The sequence below is a fragment of the Sorex araneus genome, chromosome 2 (assembly GCF_027595985.1).
Source record: "Sorex araneus isolate mSorAra2 chromosome 2, mSorAra2.pri, whole genome shotgun sequence".
Taxonomy (NCBI): domain Eukaryota; kingdom Metazoa; phylum Chordata; class Mammalia; order Eulipotyphla; family Soricidae; genus Sorex; species Sorex araneus.
The window spans coordinates 249762611-249782111 of record NC_073303.1 but is presented as its reverse complement, the minus strand read 5'-3'; the positions used below and the strand labels follow the sequence as shown (position 1 = coordinate 249782111).

Genomic DNA, 19501 nt, shown 5'->3' with positions numbered 1-19501 from the left:
AATAATAATAATAATAATGCTTCTTCGCTGTTTCACCCCCAAATGTTGCTTGTTAGAAATAGACTGTGCGGGCTGGAGCAATAGCACAGCAGGGAGGGCGTTTGCCTTGCATGCAGCTGACCCGGGTTCGATCCCCAACATCCCATAGGGATCCCCAAGCACCACCAGGAGTAATTCCTGAGTACAGAGCCAGGAGGAAGACTTGAGCAGCGCTGAGTGTGATAGAAGGATGGAAGGATGGTGGACGGAAGGAAAGAAGGGAGGGAGGAAAGAAGGAAGGAAGGAAGGAAGGAAGGAAGGAAGGAAGGAAGGAAGGAAGGAAGGAAGGAAGGAAGGAAGGAGTGGAGAGAAGGAGGGAAGGAGAGACGGAAGGAAGGAGGGAAGGAGGGAAAAGGGAAGGAGGGAGGGAAGGAGGGAAGAGGGAAGGAAGGAATGAAGGAAGGAAGGAGGGAAGGAGAGAAGGAAGGAGGAAAGAGGGAGGGAAGAGGGAAGGAAGGAATGAAGGAAGGAAGGAGGGAAGGAGAGAAGGAAGGAGGAAAGAGGGAGGGAAGAGGGAAGGAAGGAAGGAAGGAAGGAAGGAAGGAAGGAAGGAAGGAAGGAAGGAAGGAAGGAAGGAAGGAAGGAGGGAAGAGGGAAGGAAGGAAGAAAGGAAGGAAGGAAGGAAGAGGGAAGGAGGGACGGAGGGAGGGAGGAAGGAAGGAAGGAAGGAAGGAAGGAAGGAAGGAAGGAAGGAAGGAAGGAAGGAGGGAGGGAGGAGGGAGGGAGGGAGGGAGGGAGGGAGGGAGGGAGGGAGGGAGGAAGGAAGGAAGGAAGGAAGGAAGGAAGGAAGGAAGGAAGGAAGGAAGGAAGGAAGGAAGGAAGGGGGAAGAAGGGAAGAGGGAAGGGGGAAGGAGGGAAGGAGGGAAGAAAGGAAGAGGGAAGGAAGGAAGGAAGGAGGGAAGAGGAAAGGAGGGAGGGAAGAAGGGAAGAGGGAAGGAGGGACGGAGGGAGGGAAGAGGGGAGGGAGGGAAGGAGGGAAGAGGGAAGGAAGGAAGGAAGGAAGGAAGGAAGGAAGGAAGGAAGGAAGGAAGGAAGGAAGGAAGGAAGGAAGGAAGGAAGGAAGGAAGGAAGGAAGGAGGGAGGGAGGGAGGGAGGGAGGGAAGAGGAAAGGAGGGAGGGGAGGAGGGAGGGGAGGAGGGAAGGAGGGAAGAAGGAAGGAGGGAAGGAAGAGGGAAGGAGGGACGGAGGGAAGGAAGAGGGGAGGAGGGAGGGAAGGAGGGAATAGGGAAGAGGGAAGAGGAAAGGAAGACTGTGCGTAGGTCTCCCGGGCACAGGATCACAAGAGGACACCGTGACGAGCGTCCGTCTGTCCCCAGCAGACCCTGGGATGTTGACCTGTGCGGATTAACGGGCCAGAGGCAGCCCGGGGTGGGGGTGCTCGCCTGGCACCACACGGGGCGGCAACTCACGCGCGACCTTTGTGCCCGGCAGAGTCAGGCAAGCGCCCGGGGCCCACCAGGCGTGGCCCCGAGGAGAAGAGAAGAGTGCATGCGGACAGGAGCGTGTGAGGACACGCATCAGGGCCCTTCCGGCCTGCGCCCCTCGCGCCGGCCTGCGCCCCTCGCGCCGCCCCTCGCCCCCCGCCCGGCCCCACCTTGGCAGCCACGGCGCGGGCTCGGTCCTGGAGCTGGGCGCTGCTTGGTATTCAGCGGGGCGCGGCGCTGCTGCTGGGTCCACGGCGACTCCACCCGACGATTCCAGCCCGCGGCCTGCTTCTGCTCACACCCCAGGAGATGAGGCTGGAACCACTCGCCTTGATGAATTGATTCTTAAGTCACAGTATTAAGGAACCATCAGGAACGCTTTCGCAGCCTGACGGGAATGTGTGGGTTCCATCCCCGTCCCCAGCATCTCCCGTTTGTACCAGCTTGAGAATGCACGCGCACGCGCAAACACACACACACACACACACACACACAGTGTTAACTGGTGATTCAGTGCCCAGGACCTGTCTTTCCTGGGGGTCACGGGGTTGGGGACACTCACATACACATTCCTTATTCTCTCTCTCTCTCTCTCTCTCTCTCTCTCTCTCTCTCTCTCTCTCTCTCTCTTTGCTTTATGGGTCACACCCAGCGATGCACAGGGGTTACCCCTGGCTCTGCACTCAGGAATCACCCCTGATGGTGCTCAGAGGACCCTATGGGATGCTGGGAACCGAACCCAGGTCGGCCGCATGCAAGGCAAACGCCCTCCCCGCTGTACTATTGCTCCAACCCCACGTTCTTTATTCTTACAAGCAACATCCGGGTTGGAATGACTTTCATGAATGGAGTAATACTTTACTCTCTTCCATCCATAAGAGAAGTATAAGTTTTTTTATCTTGTGATGCAGATAAAATCTCTTGCTCTCTATCTCTCTCTGTATCTCTATCTCTCTGTCTCTCTCTTTCTGTCTGCCTCTGTGTCTGTCTGTGTCTCTGTCTGTCTCTGTCTCTCTGTCTCTGTCTCTCTGTCTCTCTCTCTCTCTCTCTCTCTCAAAACAACCCTTCACAATTTTCTCCGATCTCACCCCTGGGCCACCTCTGCAAATGTCCCCATCATGGCCATTAGCTTCAGTCCAGACCGAGGCTGGAAGAAATCGACGCCAGGACTGTGCCCGGATCCTGACGCCAGCCTTGCCGTCCTTCGCACGGCGGCAGTGTCTGAGAAGAGGCCGTCAGAGTCAAGGAGGGTTGGCTTTGCTCCTGAAGGCCAACGTGGAAGTTCTTTCCCTCCCAGCAGCTGGAGCTGCCACCTTGTATTAGCGGTGAAACAAGGACAAATTCCGTCACTTTTCATGAGAAGGAGCATGCAGGAGGGGACGCACTGATTGCTCCGAGGGTCACACAGCAGTGAGTTGAGATCAGGTGCAGATTTGACTCTGGGGGTGCTCCTGAATGACGTGCGTAAATTTTCACGAAACCATCCGGGTTCAGCACCGGAGAGACAGGACAGCGGGGCAGACACTTGCCATGCTCATGGCCGACTGGGGTTCCATCTCCGGCACCCTACGGGGTCGCCTGAACCCCACCGGGGTGATCCCCAAGTGCAGAGCCAGGAGGAAGCCCTGAGCACTGCCAGTATGCACCTTCCCTACACCGGCAAGAGTGAATAAATAAAATCATCTGGATCCATACTTTTCTAAAACAGGAAAAGGTAAATAAGGCAGGGGAGGGAGATCGGTTGTTTTGGCAAATGGGCAGATCAACGCCAGGATCCCCGTGACCCACACAAGACGGAATCCAGCAGGTGGGTCTGAGTGTGTCGGGTGACATGTGACGCAGGAGGCCCATCTGCGCCAGGGGAGAGCATGACTCGTGTGCTGAAGTGTGTCCCTGGCACGTGAAAGCCTGCTCTGCTGACCACCTGCCATGTGACACTGGCTGGGATGGGCCAAAAGCCAGTCTGCGTGGCTGACACAGGCCCCTGGAAAGCCACAGCAAGACAGAGCCATATTTGGGGGTCCTGCAGGGAGAACATCAGGGCTTCCTAGGTCCCAGAGATGCCCGCAGGCAGCCAGAGAGATGGGGAGGGCAGCCACGCCCAGCTGGTACCTAACATCTGAGTAATGCAGCGTTTAGTGGTAAGGATCAAGAACACGGACCCGTGGACTCTCAAGGGCAGCTAGACGCAGCCGCTCACTATTTCCACCTAGACACAAAGCACCTACGCAAGGCCACAGGAGCACATCCCCGTGAACACAGCCACCCGAACAGCCACCAGCTGTGTCCGCTTAAACGCGTCCACATAAACACAACCACATAAACACATTCACCTAAGCACATCCGCATAAAGACATCTGCATAAACATGTCCTCCTAAACACGGCCACCTAGATATGTCTACTAAACACGTCCATCTGAATGCATCCACCAAAATAAACACATCCACATAAACACATCCAAGTAAACACATCCACTTAAATATCCAACACATCCAAGTAAACACATCCACTTAAATACCCAACTAAACACATCCACGTAAACACATCCTCTTAAATACCCAACTAAACACATCCACTTAAATATCCAACTAAACCCATCCACGGAGATACATCCACTTAAATATCCAAGACATTCACATAAGCACATCCACATAAAAACAGCCACCTAGACATGTCCCTAAATGCATCCACATGAACACATTCGCCAAATACATCTGCCTAAATGTGTCCAACTAAACACATCCACAGGAACACACTTGCATACACACACCCACCAAACACGTCCACTTAAATAAACACATCCACTTAAACACATACAACTGAATACACCCAGTAAACATGTCCACATAAACACATCCACGTAAACACATCACATAAACACATCCACGTAAACACATCCACGTAAAAACATCCACATAAACACATCCACATGAACACATCCATGTAAACACATCCACATGAACACATCCACGTAAACACATTCACATAAACACATCCACATGAACACATCCACATGAACACATCCACGTAAACACATTCACATTCACGTAAACAGATCCACATGAACATATCCAACTAAATACATCCAGTAAACACATCCATGTAAACACATCCATGTAAACACAGCCACCTAGACATGTCCCCTAAAATGCATCTACATAAACACATCTGCCAAGTACATCTGACTTAACGCATCCACCTAAGCATGTCTGCATAAACACACCTGCCCACACACGTCCATCTAAACACCGCCACCAGACACCGTCACCGAAACATGTCCATCTCATGTCGACTTAAGTCCCTGGAGTCTCTGCCGTAGCTGGGGTTACCTGTGCTCAGTCTCAGCCTGAAAACACATCCCACGACGAGAGACACACGTGTGTTTCCCGTGAGTCAGGCTCGCTGCTCCAGTGTCTACCAGCCATTGCGAAGAGTCTCCTCCTGCATCTGGTGGGGAGACGAAACCCTAGCCTGGGTCTGGAAAACGCCAGCAGCATCGACGGGGTCAGTACCGTTCCCTTCCAGAACGTCTTCCCATTCTAAGAGAGGGACCCCAGGGCTGAAGCGATAGCACAGCGGGTAGGGCATTTGCCTTGTATGCGGCCAACCTGGGTTCGATTCCCAGCATCTCATATGGTCCCCTGAGCACCGCCAGGAATTAATTCCTGAGTGCAGAGCCAGGAGTAACCCCCGTGCATCTCCGGGTGTCACCCAAATAGCCACAATAAATAAATAAATAAATAAATAAATAAGAGAGGGACTCCTGTGTGTGGGGGGGAGGGGGGGAATGGGGATCAGGGGATGGGAAAGCCGAGACAGGCAAGTGAGGAGGACCCCGCACGGGGCATGGGGAGGAGTGAGAGTCTGCGGCACGCAGAGTCCAGGAGCTCAGCTTGACGATGGCACAGCCAGCCGGGAGGATGGTGGCTGTCGCAGAGCACCTGGAGCCTGGGAATCCTGAGCCAATGGGGGAATCAGGAATGGCTGGATCAGTGTCACCCAGGGAGCAGAGGAGCAGGGCAAAGGAAGAAGAGGCAGAGCACAGAATAGGGGGACTTGGGCATACTAAGACTTGAGGTCCCGCCTCTCCCTCCATTCCCCAAGACCCCACACTGGACAGCTGCCCTACTGCCACCACTGGTCCCCTCCCCACCCCCTTTTGTTCCCGCCACCAATGATGCTCAGTCTTCCTCCTGGCTCTATACTCAGTGATCACTCCTTTGGCGGTGCTCATGGGGGACCTAATGGGATGCCGGAGATCGAACCCAAGTCAGCTGCATGCAAGGCCAGTACCCTCCCCGCTGTCCTATCGCTCCGGCCCCCCCTGCTAACTTTCAAGCAGGCTTGGTCCCAGGACAGAGGTGGCCGCATTCCGGACAGATGTCCCATCCACCCCCATGTCACCCGTCTCCCCCCTCAAGAATCAACACCTTTGGGGGGCTGGAGCGATAGCACAGCGGGTAGGGCATTTGCCTTGTACATGGCTGACCCAGGTTCAATTCCCAGCATCCCATATGGTCCCCTGAGCACCGCCAGGAGTGATTCCTGAGTGCATGAGCCAGGAGTGACCCCTGTGTATCGCCGGGTGTGACTCAAAAAGAAAAAAAAAATCGACTCCTTTGCAGACACCATTTTTCAAAGAAATGTTACTTTGCCGGCTCAGTGAAAGGGAGTTGGATCATTAAGACAGATCCCTAAGAAATTCATTTTAAATGAAAGGCCCTTTTTTAAGTCTTTGGAGGGGGGGGGAAACAAAGAAAGAAAATCAAACGCAGGCTGGGAGCATCCGGAAGAAGCTCTAATGCACTTGTGAACTCTGTCACAGTGCGGGCTGCTGAGGACACGTGTGGAAGGACACGGCGAGCGTGTGGCCACTGACTTCCAGCTCCTGCCACTGGAACTACAAAAGAAATGTAATGAAAGTCTCCAGGGACGTCCTCTTCCCTCTGTGGCTGTGAAAATAGGGCCCGCGTTAAGACTTGTCTGTTGAGGGGCTGGAGTGATAGCACAGTGGGTAGGGCGTTTGCCTTGCACGAGGCTGACCCGGGTTCGATTCCCAGCATCCCATAGGGTCCCCTGAGCACTGCCAGGAGTAATTCCTGAGTGCAGAGCCAGGAGTGACCCCTGTGCATCGCCAGGTGTGACCCAAAAAGAAAAAAAAAAAAACTTGTCTGTTGAGCTTTAAAGATGGGTTCATTATACCCGGAGATTTACAGTGATTTCCCCTAAATGGGCCCAACGAGAGTGAGCCCAGGAAACAGGGAATGGTCCAGTGCAGGAAGTTTGCCTTAGGGTGACAAACTGAACAGCTCTCAGTGGACACTCTGTATTTTCCCATCGGACGGGTATTTTCCATAAAGAAGACTAGAGGTCCTTGGGATCATGGACAGATGACCTAACATGGTCACAACTCAAGGCAATGCCTGACAACACACACACACACACACACACATATACACTCACACACACACAAAATGAGGTGGTGTCCAAAACTGCGATTCAGGTTTCCTACTCCTCTCTTGCCACCCCTCCTTCTGCCCCATCCTCGTCCCCCTCTGCCTTGCTCTGTGCTGGGGGGTCACGGCCAGGGCTGACGCAGGCCAGGCAAGTGCCCGGGAAACTAAGGCCTCCGTTAGTGAGGAAACGTGGTCAGTGTCGGGTCACGAATGCTGTGCTCTGTCCACAGGAAGGGAGTTTGCTCCAAGAGACCACGTGACGTGTATTCTAGCTGTCCCAGGGTCAGGGAACTTGACGTTTCTTTCATTTTTGGAGGCTGAGATAGGGGGAGATCTGGAGGGGTCATACCCAGTGGTGCTCAGGGCCTTCTCCTGGCTCTGTGCTCAGCGATCACTCCTGGTGGGGCTCAGGAGACGCTATGGGATGCTGGGGGTCGAACTCGGGTCAGCTGTGTGCAGGGCAAGCGCCTTCCCGCTAGGCTACGGCTCCGGTGCCTGGGAGTTTTACACTCTGCTTCCCACGACTCTGTCCAATTCTTACCAGACACTCCTGTTTGCTGAAACAGAATGTACCTTCTAGAACAAGTCATTTCCTCTGCTGCAGAGGCAGGAGGGGGTGGTGGGGGATGGGGTGGGGGTGGTAGGAGGGATACTGGGATCATTGGTGGAGGAGAATGGGCACTGGTGGAGGGATGGGTAAACGATCACTGTATGAGCGAAATGCAAACACAAAAGTTCATAAGTTTGTAACTGTACATCACAGTGATTCTCTTATTAAAAAAATTTTAGGGGGCTGGAGCGATAGCACAGCGGGGAGGGCGTTTGCCTTGCACGCGGCCGACCCGGGTTCGAATCCCAGCATCCCATATGGTCCCCTGAGCACCACCAGGGGTAATTCCTGAGTGCATAAGCCAGGAATGACCCCTGTGCATTGCCGGGTGTGACCCAAAAAGCAAAAAAATAATAATAATAAAAAATAAAAATAAATTTAAAAATTTTTAAAAATAGAACATGGCATTTCATGGGGGCTGGAGTGATAGTACAGCAGGTAAATTATTTGCCTTGCACTGCGGCCAATGCATGTTCGATTCCCAGCATCCCGTATGGTACCCTGAGTACCACCAGGAGTAATTCCTGAGTGCAGAGCCGAGAGAAACCCCTGTGCATCACTGGGTGTGACCTAAAAAGTGGGGGGAAAAAAAAGAGTGAATTCCGCCAGAGAGTGGCCTGGATCAGAAAGACGGAGATATGGAGAACTGGGAGGCCCGGGGCTCTGCTAACAGGCGCCACTTCTATGGAAACCGGGCTAGCGTTTCCTCGACAGGAAGAATGAAAGCCCCCACCCCCCGCCCCGCATGCACTGTGCCCTGCCCAGGTGATTCCTGGAAGGCCGTGGAAACACCCATCCGACGGGTATTTGTGCTCCATTTGGGTTCAGCCCATCACTCCTCCCAATTCAGTGAGAGGATGGATGGAAGGCCCAGCCCCCCACACCCCTGCTTTTGAAATGACTGTACCCCCATAGTAACAACTCAACCAAGAAGCTGCGTGAGCAGAGGTGAAGGTTCCAGGTGACAACATTCGGGAACCGCCTCGCTTCGTTGGACTTCAACCGTCTGAAAAATGATTGCAGTGCCACATCTTATTCTGCATCGAGTCGGGGGAAAGGGGGTGAAATATGTCTAAAGCTCATTTATCCATGAAGCGGGTTCTAACACAGAAGAATGAGGGCAGGGAGACCCACAGAACGGGTCCCGACGTGCTCACAGACAGACAACACGCAGTTTCTCACGACGGTATCACACAGTTGACGACTATCAATATCGAGCCCGTCGGAGGCTGCAAAATAACTGCGGTAGCTAAAGCTGCAACGGCACAATCTCAACCCCAGGATGAAGGAACTGTGCCACAGAGAGAGGCGCTAATTGCTAGGTTGTGGGGGCTTCCACCACACCCCCAAGTTGCGGGAAAACATCGTTTATTCCCTTGCTTGAAACTTGGGAAAAATTAAGAAGCCAGTGACTCACATTTCATTTTACACATTAGCACATTTTAATTAAATCTCCGGGCCTGTAATAATATATGTGGGTCTAATTAACTAACTCATCAAGCTGGTTAAGTGGACCAAAGAGTGAAATATTTGAACTGGAGCAAAAAGCAGAATCATTAAGAAAGAGGAAAGCTGCTCCCAACTATTTTTTTTGGGGGGGAGGGTTCGATAAGAACATTGAGCTTTTTTTTTTTTTTTTTTTTTTTGCTCCTCGCCTGTTCTCTGCTTCTTTTTTTTTTTTTTATTCTCCTCTATGGAGAAGCTGCAGATATTCATTTCAGAGGGAGGGGGTTGGGCCGGAGCCATAGCACAGTGGGGAGGGCATTGGCCTGGCACACGGTCCACCTGGGTTCGATCCCCAGCACCCGGTAGGGCCCCTCGAGCCCCACCAGGAGTGATCCCTGAGCACAGAGCCAGGAGTGACCCCTGAGCACTGCTGGATATGACCCCCAAACCAACCAACCAACCAACCAACTAATCAAAGGCGGTGGATGCTCACAACCAACCAACCAATCAAAGGCAGGTACTCACAACCAACCAACCAATCAAAGGCAAGGTACTCACAACCAACCAACCAATCAAAGGCAGGTACTCACAACCAACCAAACCAACCAACCAACCAACCAATCAAAGGCGGTGGGTGCTCACAACCAATCAACCAATCAAAGGCAGTGGGTGCTCACAACCAACCAACCAACCAATCAAAGGCAGGTACTCACAACCAACCAACCAATCAAAGGCGGTGGGTGCTCAGGAGAATTTGCTATTTGTCTGTGCTCGGACTGGCATCCAGAAATTCAAATAAGCCTTGGGGTGTGGCTTAGCAGTCACGCCCCAGGATGAACACATAAAACTCAAGTCGTCTCGGGAGCCGGGGTGACCCAGAGGAGACGGGGTGAGCTCGGGAGCATGACGGGGGCGGCCTCCCGGGGAGAAGGAAGATTCAGTGCTCAAGATCCGTGACAGAGTCACAATGAGGCAGCGCCAGTGGGCAGCACGCGGGGTGCCCCAGGCCTCCCCAACCTGTCTGCTCCGTTAACCAAGCTGCCGCCGTGCTGAGCGCGGAGCTAGGTTGCAGGTTGAGGGGGGGTGGGGGGGGCTGTCCCTTCCCCCGGGAGATGGTGGGGAGCGCATGGGCTTAAGAGGAACCCGCAAAAAGACGCATCTGAGAGGATGTAGGAGCGCTCTGCTCCGTGGGGTCTGGGGAAGGGGCAAGCGGAGGCCAGCACGGGGAACGCGGAGCTGGAGACGGGAGCAGGAAAGACTCCCTGGGATCTCCCCCACCCCCACAACCACCGAGAAGCAAGAGAAAGGAATTGGCGGGAGTCCTCGGTGGCTGAGGTGGGGGGGGGCGGTTCAGATTCCCCCCCTCCCAACCCACTCACAAGGCGTTTCTGGGGGTCAAGCCCAAGCCCAAGGTGTTGGTCGCTTTCTCGGTGAGAATGGGAAATGATGTCCTTACTAGAAGTTTCTGTTTCACAACGGCAAGTGAACTGGAACCACACAAGTTCATCTGGGAGTGTCTTCTGCGGGGGACGGAGCCCCCACGCAAAGGCAATGCATTCTGATATTTTATCTCGGGGGAGCAGAAGTGAGGGAGTGATAGGGAGTGATAGGTAGATAGGGAAGCACCACACATACACACACATACACACACGGCAATGTAATTACACACACGGCAGTGGAATTACACACACAGCAATGGAATTACAAACACACACAGAGAGCAATGGAATCACACACATACACACACAGCAATGGAATTACACACACACACACATACACACACACACATGGCAATGGAATTACACACACAGATGGAGGCGGTACTGGCACGACATCAGCCCAGATAAAATCCGGAGCTGCAGCTCTCGAAACAGACCCTCTGCTCGTAAAGACTATGATCCAAGCGGTCTTCTAACCCATTTTGGCACCCAAAGCAGCTTCTTACAGACATGCATCTAGACTGTGGACCTAACTAAAATATCAGGAATCCAAAACTGCACAGCTGCTATTGCGGCCACGCAAGCTCATAGAATCTTGATTCTCAGCAATGAAAAGAAATTATTAAATGATGCCTTTTCAGCAGGCCTGATTGTTGGGGGGAAATTCCAAACAATAATAGTGAGTTCTCTATTGAAATATTGAATGTATCCAAAGTATAGTGAATAAAATGAAGATCATTAGCTACTTAGGTGGGGGCTGGGTGGGAGGGGGTATATTGGGGTTCTTGGTGGTGGAACATGTGCACTGGTGAAGGGATGGGGGTTCAATCATTGTATGATTGAGACTTAAACCTGAAAGCTTTGTATTTTTTTTCCTCACGGTGATTCAATACAATAAAATAAAATAATAATTTTTTTTTAAAAAAAGAAAAGAAATTACACACACAGCAATGAAATCTCACACACACACACACACACACACACACACACACACACACGGCAATGGAATTCTGGGGAAATAATAGCCTGGAGGCTGCAGAAAGCCCTCCTGTGAGTGCAGGAAGTAAGGCGTGAGAAGACCCTCTTGGCACAGGTAACAGACCCTGGGGAAGCTAGACCCCGCCCGAGGGGTCAGGCCAGCAGAGCCGGGGACGGCCAAGAGACCCTGAAGGAGGTTCACTGAGAACTGCAAAGCTCTTCCTTTGTGATCAGACCTGCAGGACCCCCACCCCTGGCCGAAAACTCCAGACCAAGGTGGCCCAAGAAACGGCCCTGCAAAAGCCCATCTTAATTAAAGGCCATTCCAGGCTCTCCACCCTTGGAGAAGCCGCCTTCTCAGGGGCTGGGGCTGGAGCGACAGCACAGCGGGGAGGGCATTTGCCTTGCACACAGCTGGCCCGGGTTCGATTCCCAGCATCCCATACGGTCCCCCGAGCACTGCCAGGAGTAATCCCTGAGTGCAGAGTCAGGAGTAACCCCTGTGCATCGCCGGGTGTGACCCAAAAAAAAAAAAAAAGGTCTTTGTTCTCTCCTGAACGCTTTACTCCCACTTTTCTCTCTCTCTTTTCCCCCTTGGTCAAAACCTCCAAATAAAAAATCTGTTTTTACTTCACTGTCACTGTCGCTGTCATCCCGATGCTCATCGATTTGTTCGAGCGGGCACCAGTAACGTCTCTCATTGAGAGACTTATTGGTACTGTTTTTGGCATATCCAATACGCACGGGGAGCTTGCCAGGCTCTGCCATGCGGGCTCCATACTCTCGGTAGCTTGCCGGGCTCTCCGAGAGGGGCGGAGGAATCGAACTTAGGTCGGCTGCGTGAAAGGCAAACGCCCAACCACTGTGCTATCGCTTCTGCTCCTGAAATTCTTTTTTTCAATATAGGAAAAAGATCTGAAACCCCTGGGTAAGGCCTAGAACTTTCCTTCCCTGCGAAGAACAATCCTGGCTCCAGCCTGAGTCCACAGCTCCCCAAGGGATGGGGGGGTGGGGGTGAAGGATTGATTCCCATGCCGAGAAAACCAAGGTGTGGCTTGATGGCTCCCTGGTGGGGCTGGTGGAAGGGGTGTGGTGGGGGGGGTCTAGCCCAGGCCACGGGCCACACAGGAGCTCGTCATAGATTTTATCAGTCCCAGCCGTCCCCACCGGTCCCAGGCTGGAAGAGGTGGAGAGGGAGGAAGTGACCGTCTCTCTCCTCCCCGCCTCACAGATGCCACCCGTGGGGACTCCCCGACTTTTGGAGGAGCATGGAAATCAGCCAACAGAGCCAAATCTTTGGGGCTCACAGCAACAGAGGCGGGTGGTGGCGGCGGGGGGGGGGGGAGTTTCGGGTGGCAAGAAGATACACAGCCACGCTCAGCAGAGATGCAGCTTCATTTCCTGCGAGGAAGAGAGGTTTAAATCCACCAGACAACTCATCCGTAACGAGCTTCCAAGTGCTCGGGAGAATGCTAAGCTCTGCTCCTTGCTGGAAGCAGCCAGTGAATGAAAGAGGAAGCTCGACGCCCAACCCCCCAGTGGGGCATGGAGAGGGGGGGATGCACAGATGGAGGGAATTTGTCATGATGACTCTGGTTCTGAATTCAAGATCAGGGCCCAGATAGGGAAAAAGAAAAAAAAAAACCGCAAACGCCACCGTGCATAGCAATGGGGCCCGAGGCCTTGCTTAGAATCGGGGTGAAATATTAGCAGGCATGGAAGGGAGGCGGGGGTTGCAGAGAACCCCACGGAGCCTCTTGGGGAGGGAGGGGGATCTATGGCAACACTCGGACCCCCACCAGCCCCGGTGGTGCGGGTGGGTGGGACATGTGAGTCGCTGTGCTGAGGGTGGACCCGGCATTTGTGCCTCTGCCTGTTGTAACGGCTCAGAAGCAGGGTTTCTCCTTGTCTGGGGGGGAGGGTAGGGGAGACAGACAGACGGACAGATCACCACCTGCCATGAGAGGTTACAATTCGGGGTTGGAGTGATAGTGCAGTGCGGAGACTGTTTACCTTGCACGCAGCCAACCCGGGTTTGATCTCTGGCATCCCATAGGGTCCCCCGCGCACCACCAGGAGTAATTCCTGAGTGCAGAGCCAGGAGTAACCCCTCAGCATCAATGGGTGTGACCCAAAAAGCAAAGAAAGAAAGAAAGAAAGAAAGAAAGAAAGAAAGAAAGAAAGAAAGAAAGAAAGAAAGAAAGAAAGAAAGAAAGAAAGAAAGAAAGAAAGAAAGAAAGAAAGAAAGAAAGAAAGAAAGAAAAAGAGGTCATAATTCAAACCCAGGATCTCACCCATCCAGGGTGGGACCATTTTCAATACTCCAGAAAAGAACTAAGGGGTGTGTGGGGAGGTGGGGTGGGGGGCGGGGAACTCTCAACTAATGATAAATGCTGCACTGTGAGTCCACGGACCGGCGGAAATGGGGGGTCCTCCCTCTGCACTAAACACACGCGCGCACACACACGCAGAGGCATGTGCGCTCACTGTGCACACCTATGAAAACACACGCATGGCGGCACACTGCACCTGTGCGCAAGTACATGTGCACACACGGACACACACGTGAAGACGTGCACCCAGATGACCACCGCGAACGGTGCCCGGGGTGCCCCCTGCAGTGCGACCTCATTGCTCTTCGTGCAGCGGATCCGGAGCCCGTCAGGGGCCCTGAGTGGGTGGACGCCGCCCTAACGCAGACCGGAAGGGCCAGATCAATCAGAGGCCATTAGGGAAGGGGGCGGGAGGGGGCGGGAGGGTTGGGGGCGTGGCCTCCTGAGATGCTGCACTCCCGCCCCCCTCCCACCTCATCAGTGTCCCACCACCCACCTTCGCGCGCGCTCCCCCCACCCCACCCCACCCTTGGCGCTAGATTCTCCTCTGAGGCATTTGAAGCTTGAGCTCAAGCCCCCATTCCTGGGCGCCTCCCACCCCGCCCATGAGTCAACTCTCACCGGCCTCATCGTGGCCAGCGGCCCCCAGTGTGCCAAGGGGCGCAGAACCAGAGGCCGCCAAGGGTCCACTTGGGGAGGCGGGATCGCGGACAACAGTGTCTGGGACCCACCATGCCAGCAGCAGTGGCTCTAGGGCCAGAGCCCAGGCGCCAGGCACGCACAGGGTGAGGGCTGCACCCCCGCCTGGCCTCTCCAGTGTGGGGACAGCCCCTCCTCACACCCGCGCCCCAGAGAGAGACGGAGGCGCTTGGTTTCACAGACTCACAGGGCACTCGCACTAGGAGGGACGGCAAAGGGGGCCGGAGTGAGAGCACAGCGGGGAGGGCGTTTGCCTTGAATGCAGTTGGCCTGGGTTCAATCCCCGGCATCCCACAGGGCTTTATAAAAATAAAATTAAATTTTAAAAAATAGATACGGAAAAAATAAAATAAAAATTTAAAAATAATAGATACGGGGGGGGGGCCTGGAGTGATAGCACAGCAGATAGGGCATTTGCCTTGCACACAGCTGACCTGGGTTCAATTCCCGGCATCCCATATGGTCCCCTGAGCACCGCCAGGGATAATTCCTGAGTGCAGAGCCAGGAGTCAGCCTTGAGCGTTGCTGCATGTGACCCAAAAAGCAAAAAAAAAAAAAGAGTGCAAAGCCTGGGTGGGAGCAACAGCACAGCAGGGAGGGCGCTGGCCACGCACCCCCAGGAGAATCACCGGGTGAGGCCCCAAAACAGACAAGAGTGCCAAGTCTTTGGGAAGGGGGGAGTGGGGCAGGGAAGCAGCAGGCGTGAGCAGAGCAGACCCCTCAGCTATCCCAGGCCCTGACCTGCCGCACCAGCGGGAGTCACCCGGGGGTGGGTCTGGCCACCACCCCCTTGCCCGGGACAGGACAGGCACGTGGGGCTCCGGCGTGCAGGACGAGCCCCTGAGCGGCTCCGTGACAAGCACCTCGGGTGACGCCAGGAGCACCCGGGTGTCGACCGTGACAGCAGCTGTCTTCCGCAGGGAAGCGTCATGGCAGCACGGGGAACAGTGAAGCCGTAGGCGAGCGGGAGGACATCGTTACCCAGCCCTGGTCGGGGAAGCAGCAGCGTGGCCAGCGGTGCACGTGATGGCTGTGGCATCGTGTGTGGCGCCAGCAGCAGCACTGGCATTACCAGGAGCAGCCCCAGCAGCAGCATGACCGGGAGAACCAGTAGTACTAACGTGGCAATAACATCACTAGTCACTGCAGTATTACCAGCGCCAGTAGTAGCTGTGCAGTACTGTAGCATCAGCGGCATCGTTAGTAGCAGAGGCAGCATTACGGCAGCAACAATCTTACTAGTAGAAATAGCAATACTAGCAGCAGCAGCAGCAGCCTTCCCAGTAGCTCTAGTAGCACCAGCATTACTAGCAACAGCAACACTACTGGTGGCGGCAGCAGCATTACTAGCAGCACTAGCAGCAGCATTAATACTAGCAGCAGCATTGTTACTAGCAGCATTGTTACTAGTGGCAGCATTATTACTAGCAGCACTACTAGCAGCAGCATTTTTGCTAGCAGCATTATTACTAGCAGCATTATTACTAGAAGCATTATTACTAGCAGCATTGTTGTTAGTGGCAGCACTATTACTAGCAGCATCAGCATTGCTAGCAGCAGCATTATTACTAGCAGCAGCATTGCTAGCAACAGCAGCATTATAACTCACAGCAGCATCATGACTAGCAGCAGCATTGCTAGCAGCAGCATTATTGCTAGCAGCAACATAACAAGCAGCAGCATTGTTACTAGCAGCATTGTTGCTAGTGGCAGCATTATTACTAGAAGCATTATTACTAGCAGCATTGTTGTTAGTGGCAGCACTATTACTAACAGCATCAGCATTGCTAGCAGCAGCATTATTACTAGCAGCAGCATTGCTAGCAACAGCAGCATTATAACTCACAGCAGCATCATGACTAGCAGCAGCATTGCTAGCAGCAGCATTATTGCTAACAGCAGCATTACAAGCAGCAGCATTGTTACTAGCAGCATTGTTGTTAGTAGCAGCACTATTACTAGCAGCATTGTTGTTAGTGGCAGCACTATTACTAGCAGCATCAGCATTGCTAGCAGCAGCATTATTACTAGCAGCAGCATTGCTAGCAGCAGCATTATAACGCAGAGCAGCAGCATTATTACCAGGAGCATTATTACCAAGCAGCAGCATTATTACTAAGCAGCAGCATTATTACCAGCAGCATTACTAGAGGCAGCATTGTTGCTAGCAGCATCAGCATTGCTACCAGCAGCATCACCAGCCTCACAGCCCGTGCCACAGTGGCCGGGGAAGCAAGGGCAGCAGGTGGTCCCCAGCCCTGGCAGCGACCCCCTCAGCAGCCCTGCGCGGCCGGCCGTCGGAAGGAGCGGGCTAATGCGCAGGCACTCTGAGTAACAGCTCTGTGCCGGATACAAATATTATGTTTAAGAACGAGACATATTTGTATATTTTTTAAAATAGGCTTTGCCGCGAGCTATGAATTTCAAATAGCACCCGAGCCTGAAGTCGGGCCTGGCATAACTAATTAAGACGCTTTTCATTTATGCAGTCTTTGAAGATACTAATTCCAGAGAATTGCTTAATCTTCTCCCTCCTTAATCTCTTTAAGCATGCACACCGTAAATGGGCTTCCTGGAGACTTGCAGACCGCGAAACTCAGATAAGACCACGCGCTTGCAAATTAAAACAAAAATCTATGTTTCTCTCTTTGTTCTGAATATAGGGACGGATGAAGCCTCCGCGCTTTGATTTGGAGCGGAGCTGAACCCGAGCAAAGCATCTTTAATATGCAAATTGGAGCCAAGAGCTGGTGGGGTCAGCCCAAGAGCCCCCCTGTCCCCTTCAAAAAGTAATTGGGAAAAATCTATGGGGGGCCCAGAATCATTCCTTTGAAATGAATTCCACCACTAAAGGAGATCCCACTAGCTTACCCTGACTCACATTTTGAAACAAAACCTAGATCTGAAACAGCGTCGTCGATTGCAGCTCTAAAGCCGCCTGGGCCGGCCCTGGATCCGGCGTTGGAGCAGAGAGGAACAGCCGGGGAGATCACTGAGTCATTTGTTTCATCAAAGGTCTCAGAGCTGATGGGACTGGAGCGATAGTTCAGCGAGTAGAGCACTTGCCTTGCATGCGCCAACCCGGGTTCGATCCCCAGCATCCCATTGGGCCGCCTGAGCACCACCAGGAGTGACTCCTGAGTGCAGAGCCAGGAGGCAGCCCTGAACATTGCTGGATGAGACCAAAAAGGCCAAAAATTTAAAAACCCAAGAAAACAGAAGTCTCGGAGCTGAGCCCAGACTTGGCGAAAGGGGAGTGAGGCTCCATTTAGATTCATCTCGGTCAGGGTGACCAAATCGTCCAGCTCTCAGCCCCACAGCCAGCAGTGGGGACAGGAGGAGGGGAAGGAGGGAGAGAAGGGGGAGGAGAGGAGGGAGAAGAGGGGGGAAGGGAGGAGGAGAGGGGAAGAAAGCAGTGAAGGAAGAGGAGGAAGAAGGGGAGGATGGGGAGGAGGAAAAAGAGGATGGGGAGGGAGGAGAAGGGAGAAGGAAAGAAGGAAGAAGATAAGGCAGAGGAGGAGGAATAAGAGAATGGGGAGGAGGAGGAAGAGAAGGAAAATGAGGTGGAGGACAAAGAGGGGGAGGAGGAAGAGGAGGAAGAGCAGGAAGGACCAAAGGACTGAACGTGACCTCACACACACATGGATGAGAAGCTGGGGGGGGTCTTGTGACCCTCCCCCACGACAATGCACCCAGCACAGCACCCCCTTCAACTCTCCTCCAACAGACCCCATTGGGCATTGATCCTGCCCCCGGGCACACGGGCAGGCGCTGGGCTCAGCGACAAGCCATGGCAATGACACATGACCGGGCTGGGGGTGAGGGGGTGTGGGGAGTCCTGGGGGACACCGCAGTGGAAGCCAGAGACCCCTGTGTGAAGCCTGCACCTTCGGGAGTGAGGGGCTGGGATGGAGCGGGGGAGGGGAGGGGGTACCGGGTATCAGGGCCGGGCTCCGCGGAAGCCAGGCCTGTGGGGTGACAACAGAGGGGGGACATTCCCGCCCAGGGAGCTGGCAGGAAGGCCGCATCCCCAATGGCACCCCCAAGGGATGACTCATCCCAGGGTGCACCTCAACATGGGGGAGCGTGGGGGAGGGGAGGCGCACCACAAAGGCAACGCCTGTGTGGATCCCCATCCAGCAGGGGGCGCCTTTCCGCTGCTCCCTGGAGCCTCTAGAACGTGGTCGCTCTCCTTGGGCGGGATGCTCCAAAACCATGAGACTGAGGGTCTCCTCTGTGTCTTGTGAAGGGTCAGCCCAGGTGTAGGAGGAAGAGCGCCCCAAGACCCCCTTCAGAGAGGCCAAATCAGCCACTCTGAGTTCAGTACATGGCCCCCTCTTTCCTAAGACTCCACCATGAGGTGGGGGCCCGGCGTGACCCCAAGACCTCGGACCAAGAAACAGGATGGTGCCAGGCTTCATGTCCCCCAAAAATGCTTCTTCTGCAAATTCCACACCCAGGGCACCCATCTGTACCCACGCCAGAACATGTTCAAGCACTTGCTCTAATACTGGGCCATGGAAGGGACACGCCACAGATCCACCTGAGCCACGGAAGGGACACGCCGCAGATCCACTGAGCCACGGAAGGGACACGCCGCAGATCCACTGAGCCACGGACATGCCACAGATCCACTGAGACACAGAAGGGACATGCCGCAGATCCACCGAGCCACGGAAGGGACACGCCGCAGATCCAATGAGCCACGGACATGCCACAGATCCACTGAGACACGGAAGGGACACGCCACAGATCCACCTGAGCCACGGAAGGGACACGCCGCAGATCCACCTGAGCCACGGAAGGGACACGCCGCAGATCCACTGAGCCACGGACATGCCACAGATCCACTGAGACACAGAAGGGACATGCCGCAGATCCACCGAGCCACGGAAGGGACACGCCGCAGATCCACTGAGCCACGGACATGCCACAGATCCACTGAGACACGGAAGGGACACGCCACAGATCCACTGAGACACAGAAGGGACACGCCGCAGATCCACCGAGCCACGGAAGGGACATGCCGCAGATCCACCAAGCCACGGAAGGGACACGCCACAGATCCACTGAGAC

At 54.1% G+C, this 19501-nt stretch overlaps 2 protein-coding genes across 4 annotated transcripts in view; one reads left to right on the top strand and one right to left on the bottom strand.

Annotated features, from left to right (window-relative positions):
* Positions 1-19501, bottom strand: part of SGCD (sarcoglycan delta) — a 223031-nt gene that overhangs the window by 167950 nt on the left and 35580 nt on the right. The window lies entirely within an intron of this gene.
* LOC129401848 (uncharacterized protein DDB_G0271670-like) lies at positions 13977-16544 on the top strand. The gene is made up of 3 exons (XM_055124751.1): positions 13977-14067; positions 15346-15442; positions 15671-16544. Exons 1-3 carry the CDS (start codon positions 13977-13979, stop codon positions 16542-16544), a joined length of 1062 nt encoding a protein of 353 aa, XP_054980726.1.

What these genes read in the sequence shown, in the direction of transcription:
- LOC129401848 (XM_055124751.1), top strand. Translation starts at nt 13,977, where the DNA reads ATGACCACCGCGAACGGTGCCCGGGGTGCCCCCTGCAGTGCGACCTCA. An exon ending in GAGCCCGTCAGGGGCCCTGA is followed by an intron (nt 14,068 to 15,345) that starts GTGGGTGGACGC and finishes TGTCTTCCGCAG; the next exon opens with GGAAGCGTCATGGCAGCACG. An exon ending in AAGCAGCAGCGTGGCCAGCG is followed by an intron (nt 15,443 to 15,670) that starts GTGCACGTGATG and finishes TCTTACTAGTAG; the next exon opens with AAATAGCAATACTAGCAGCA.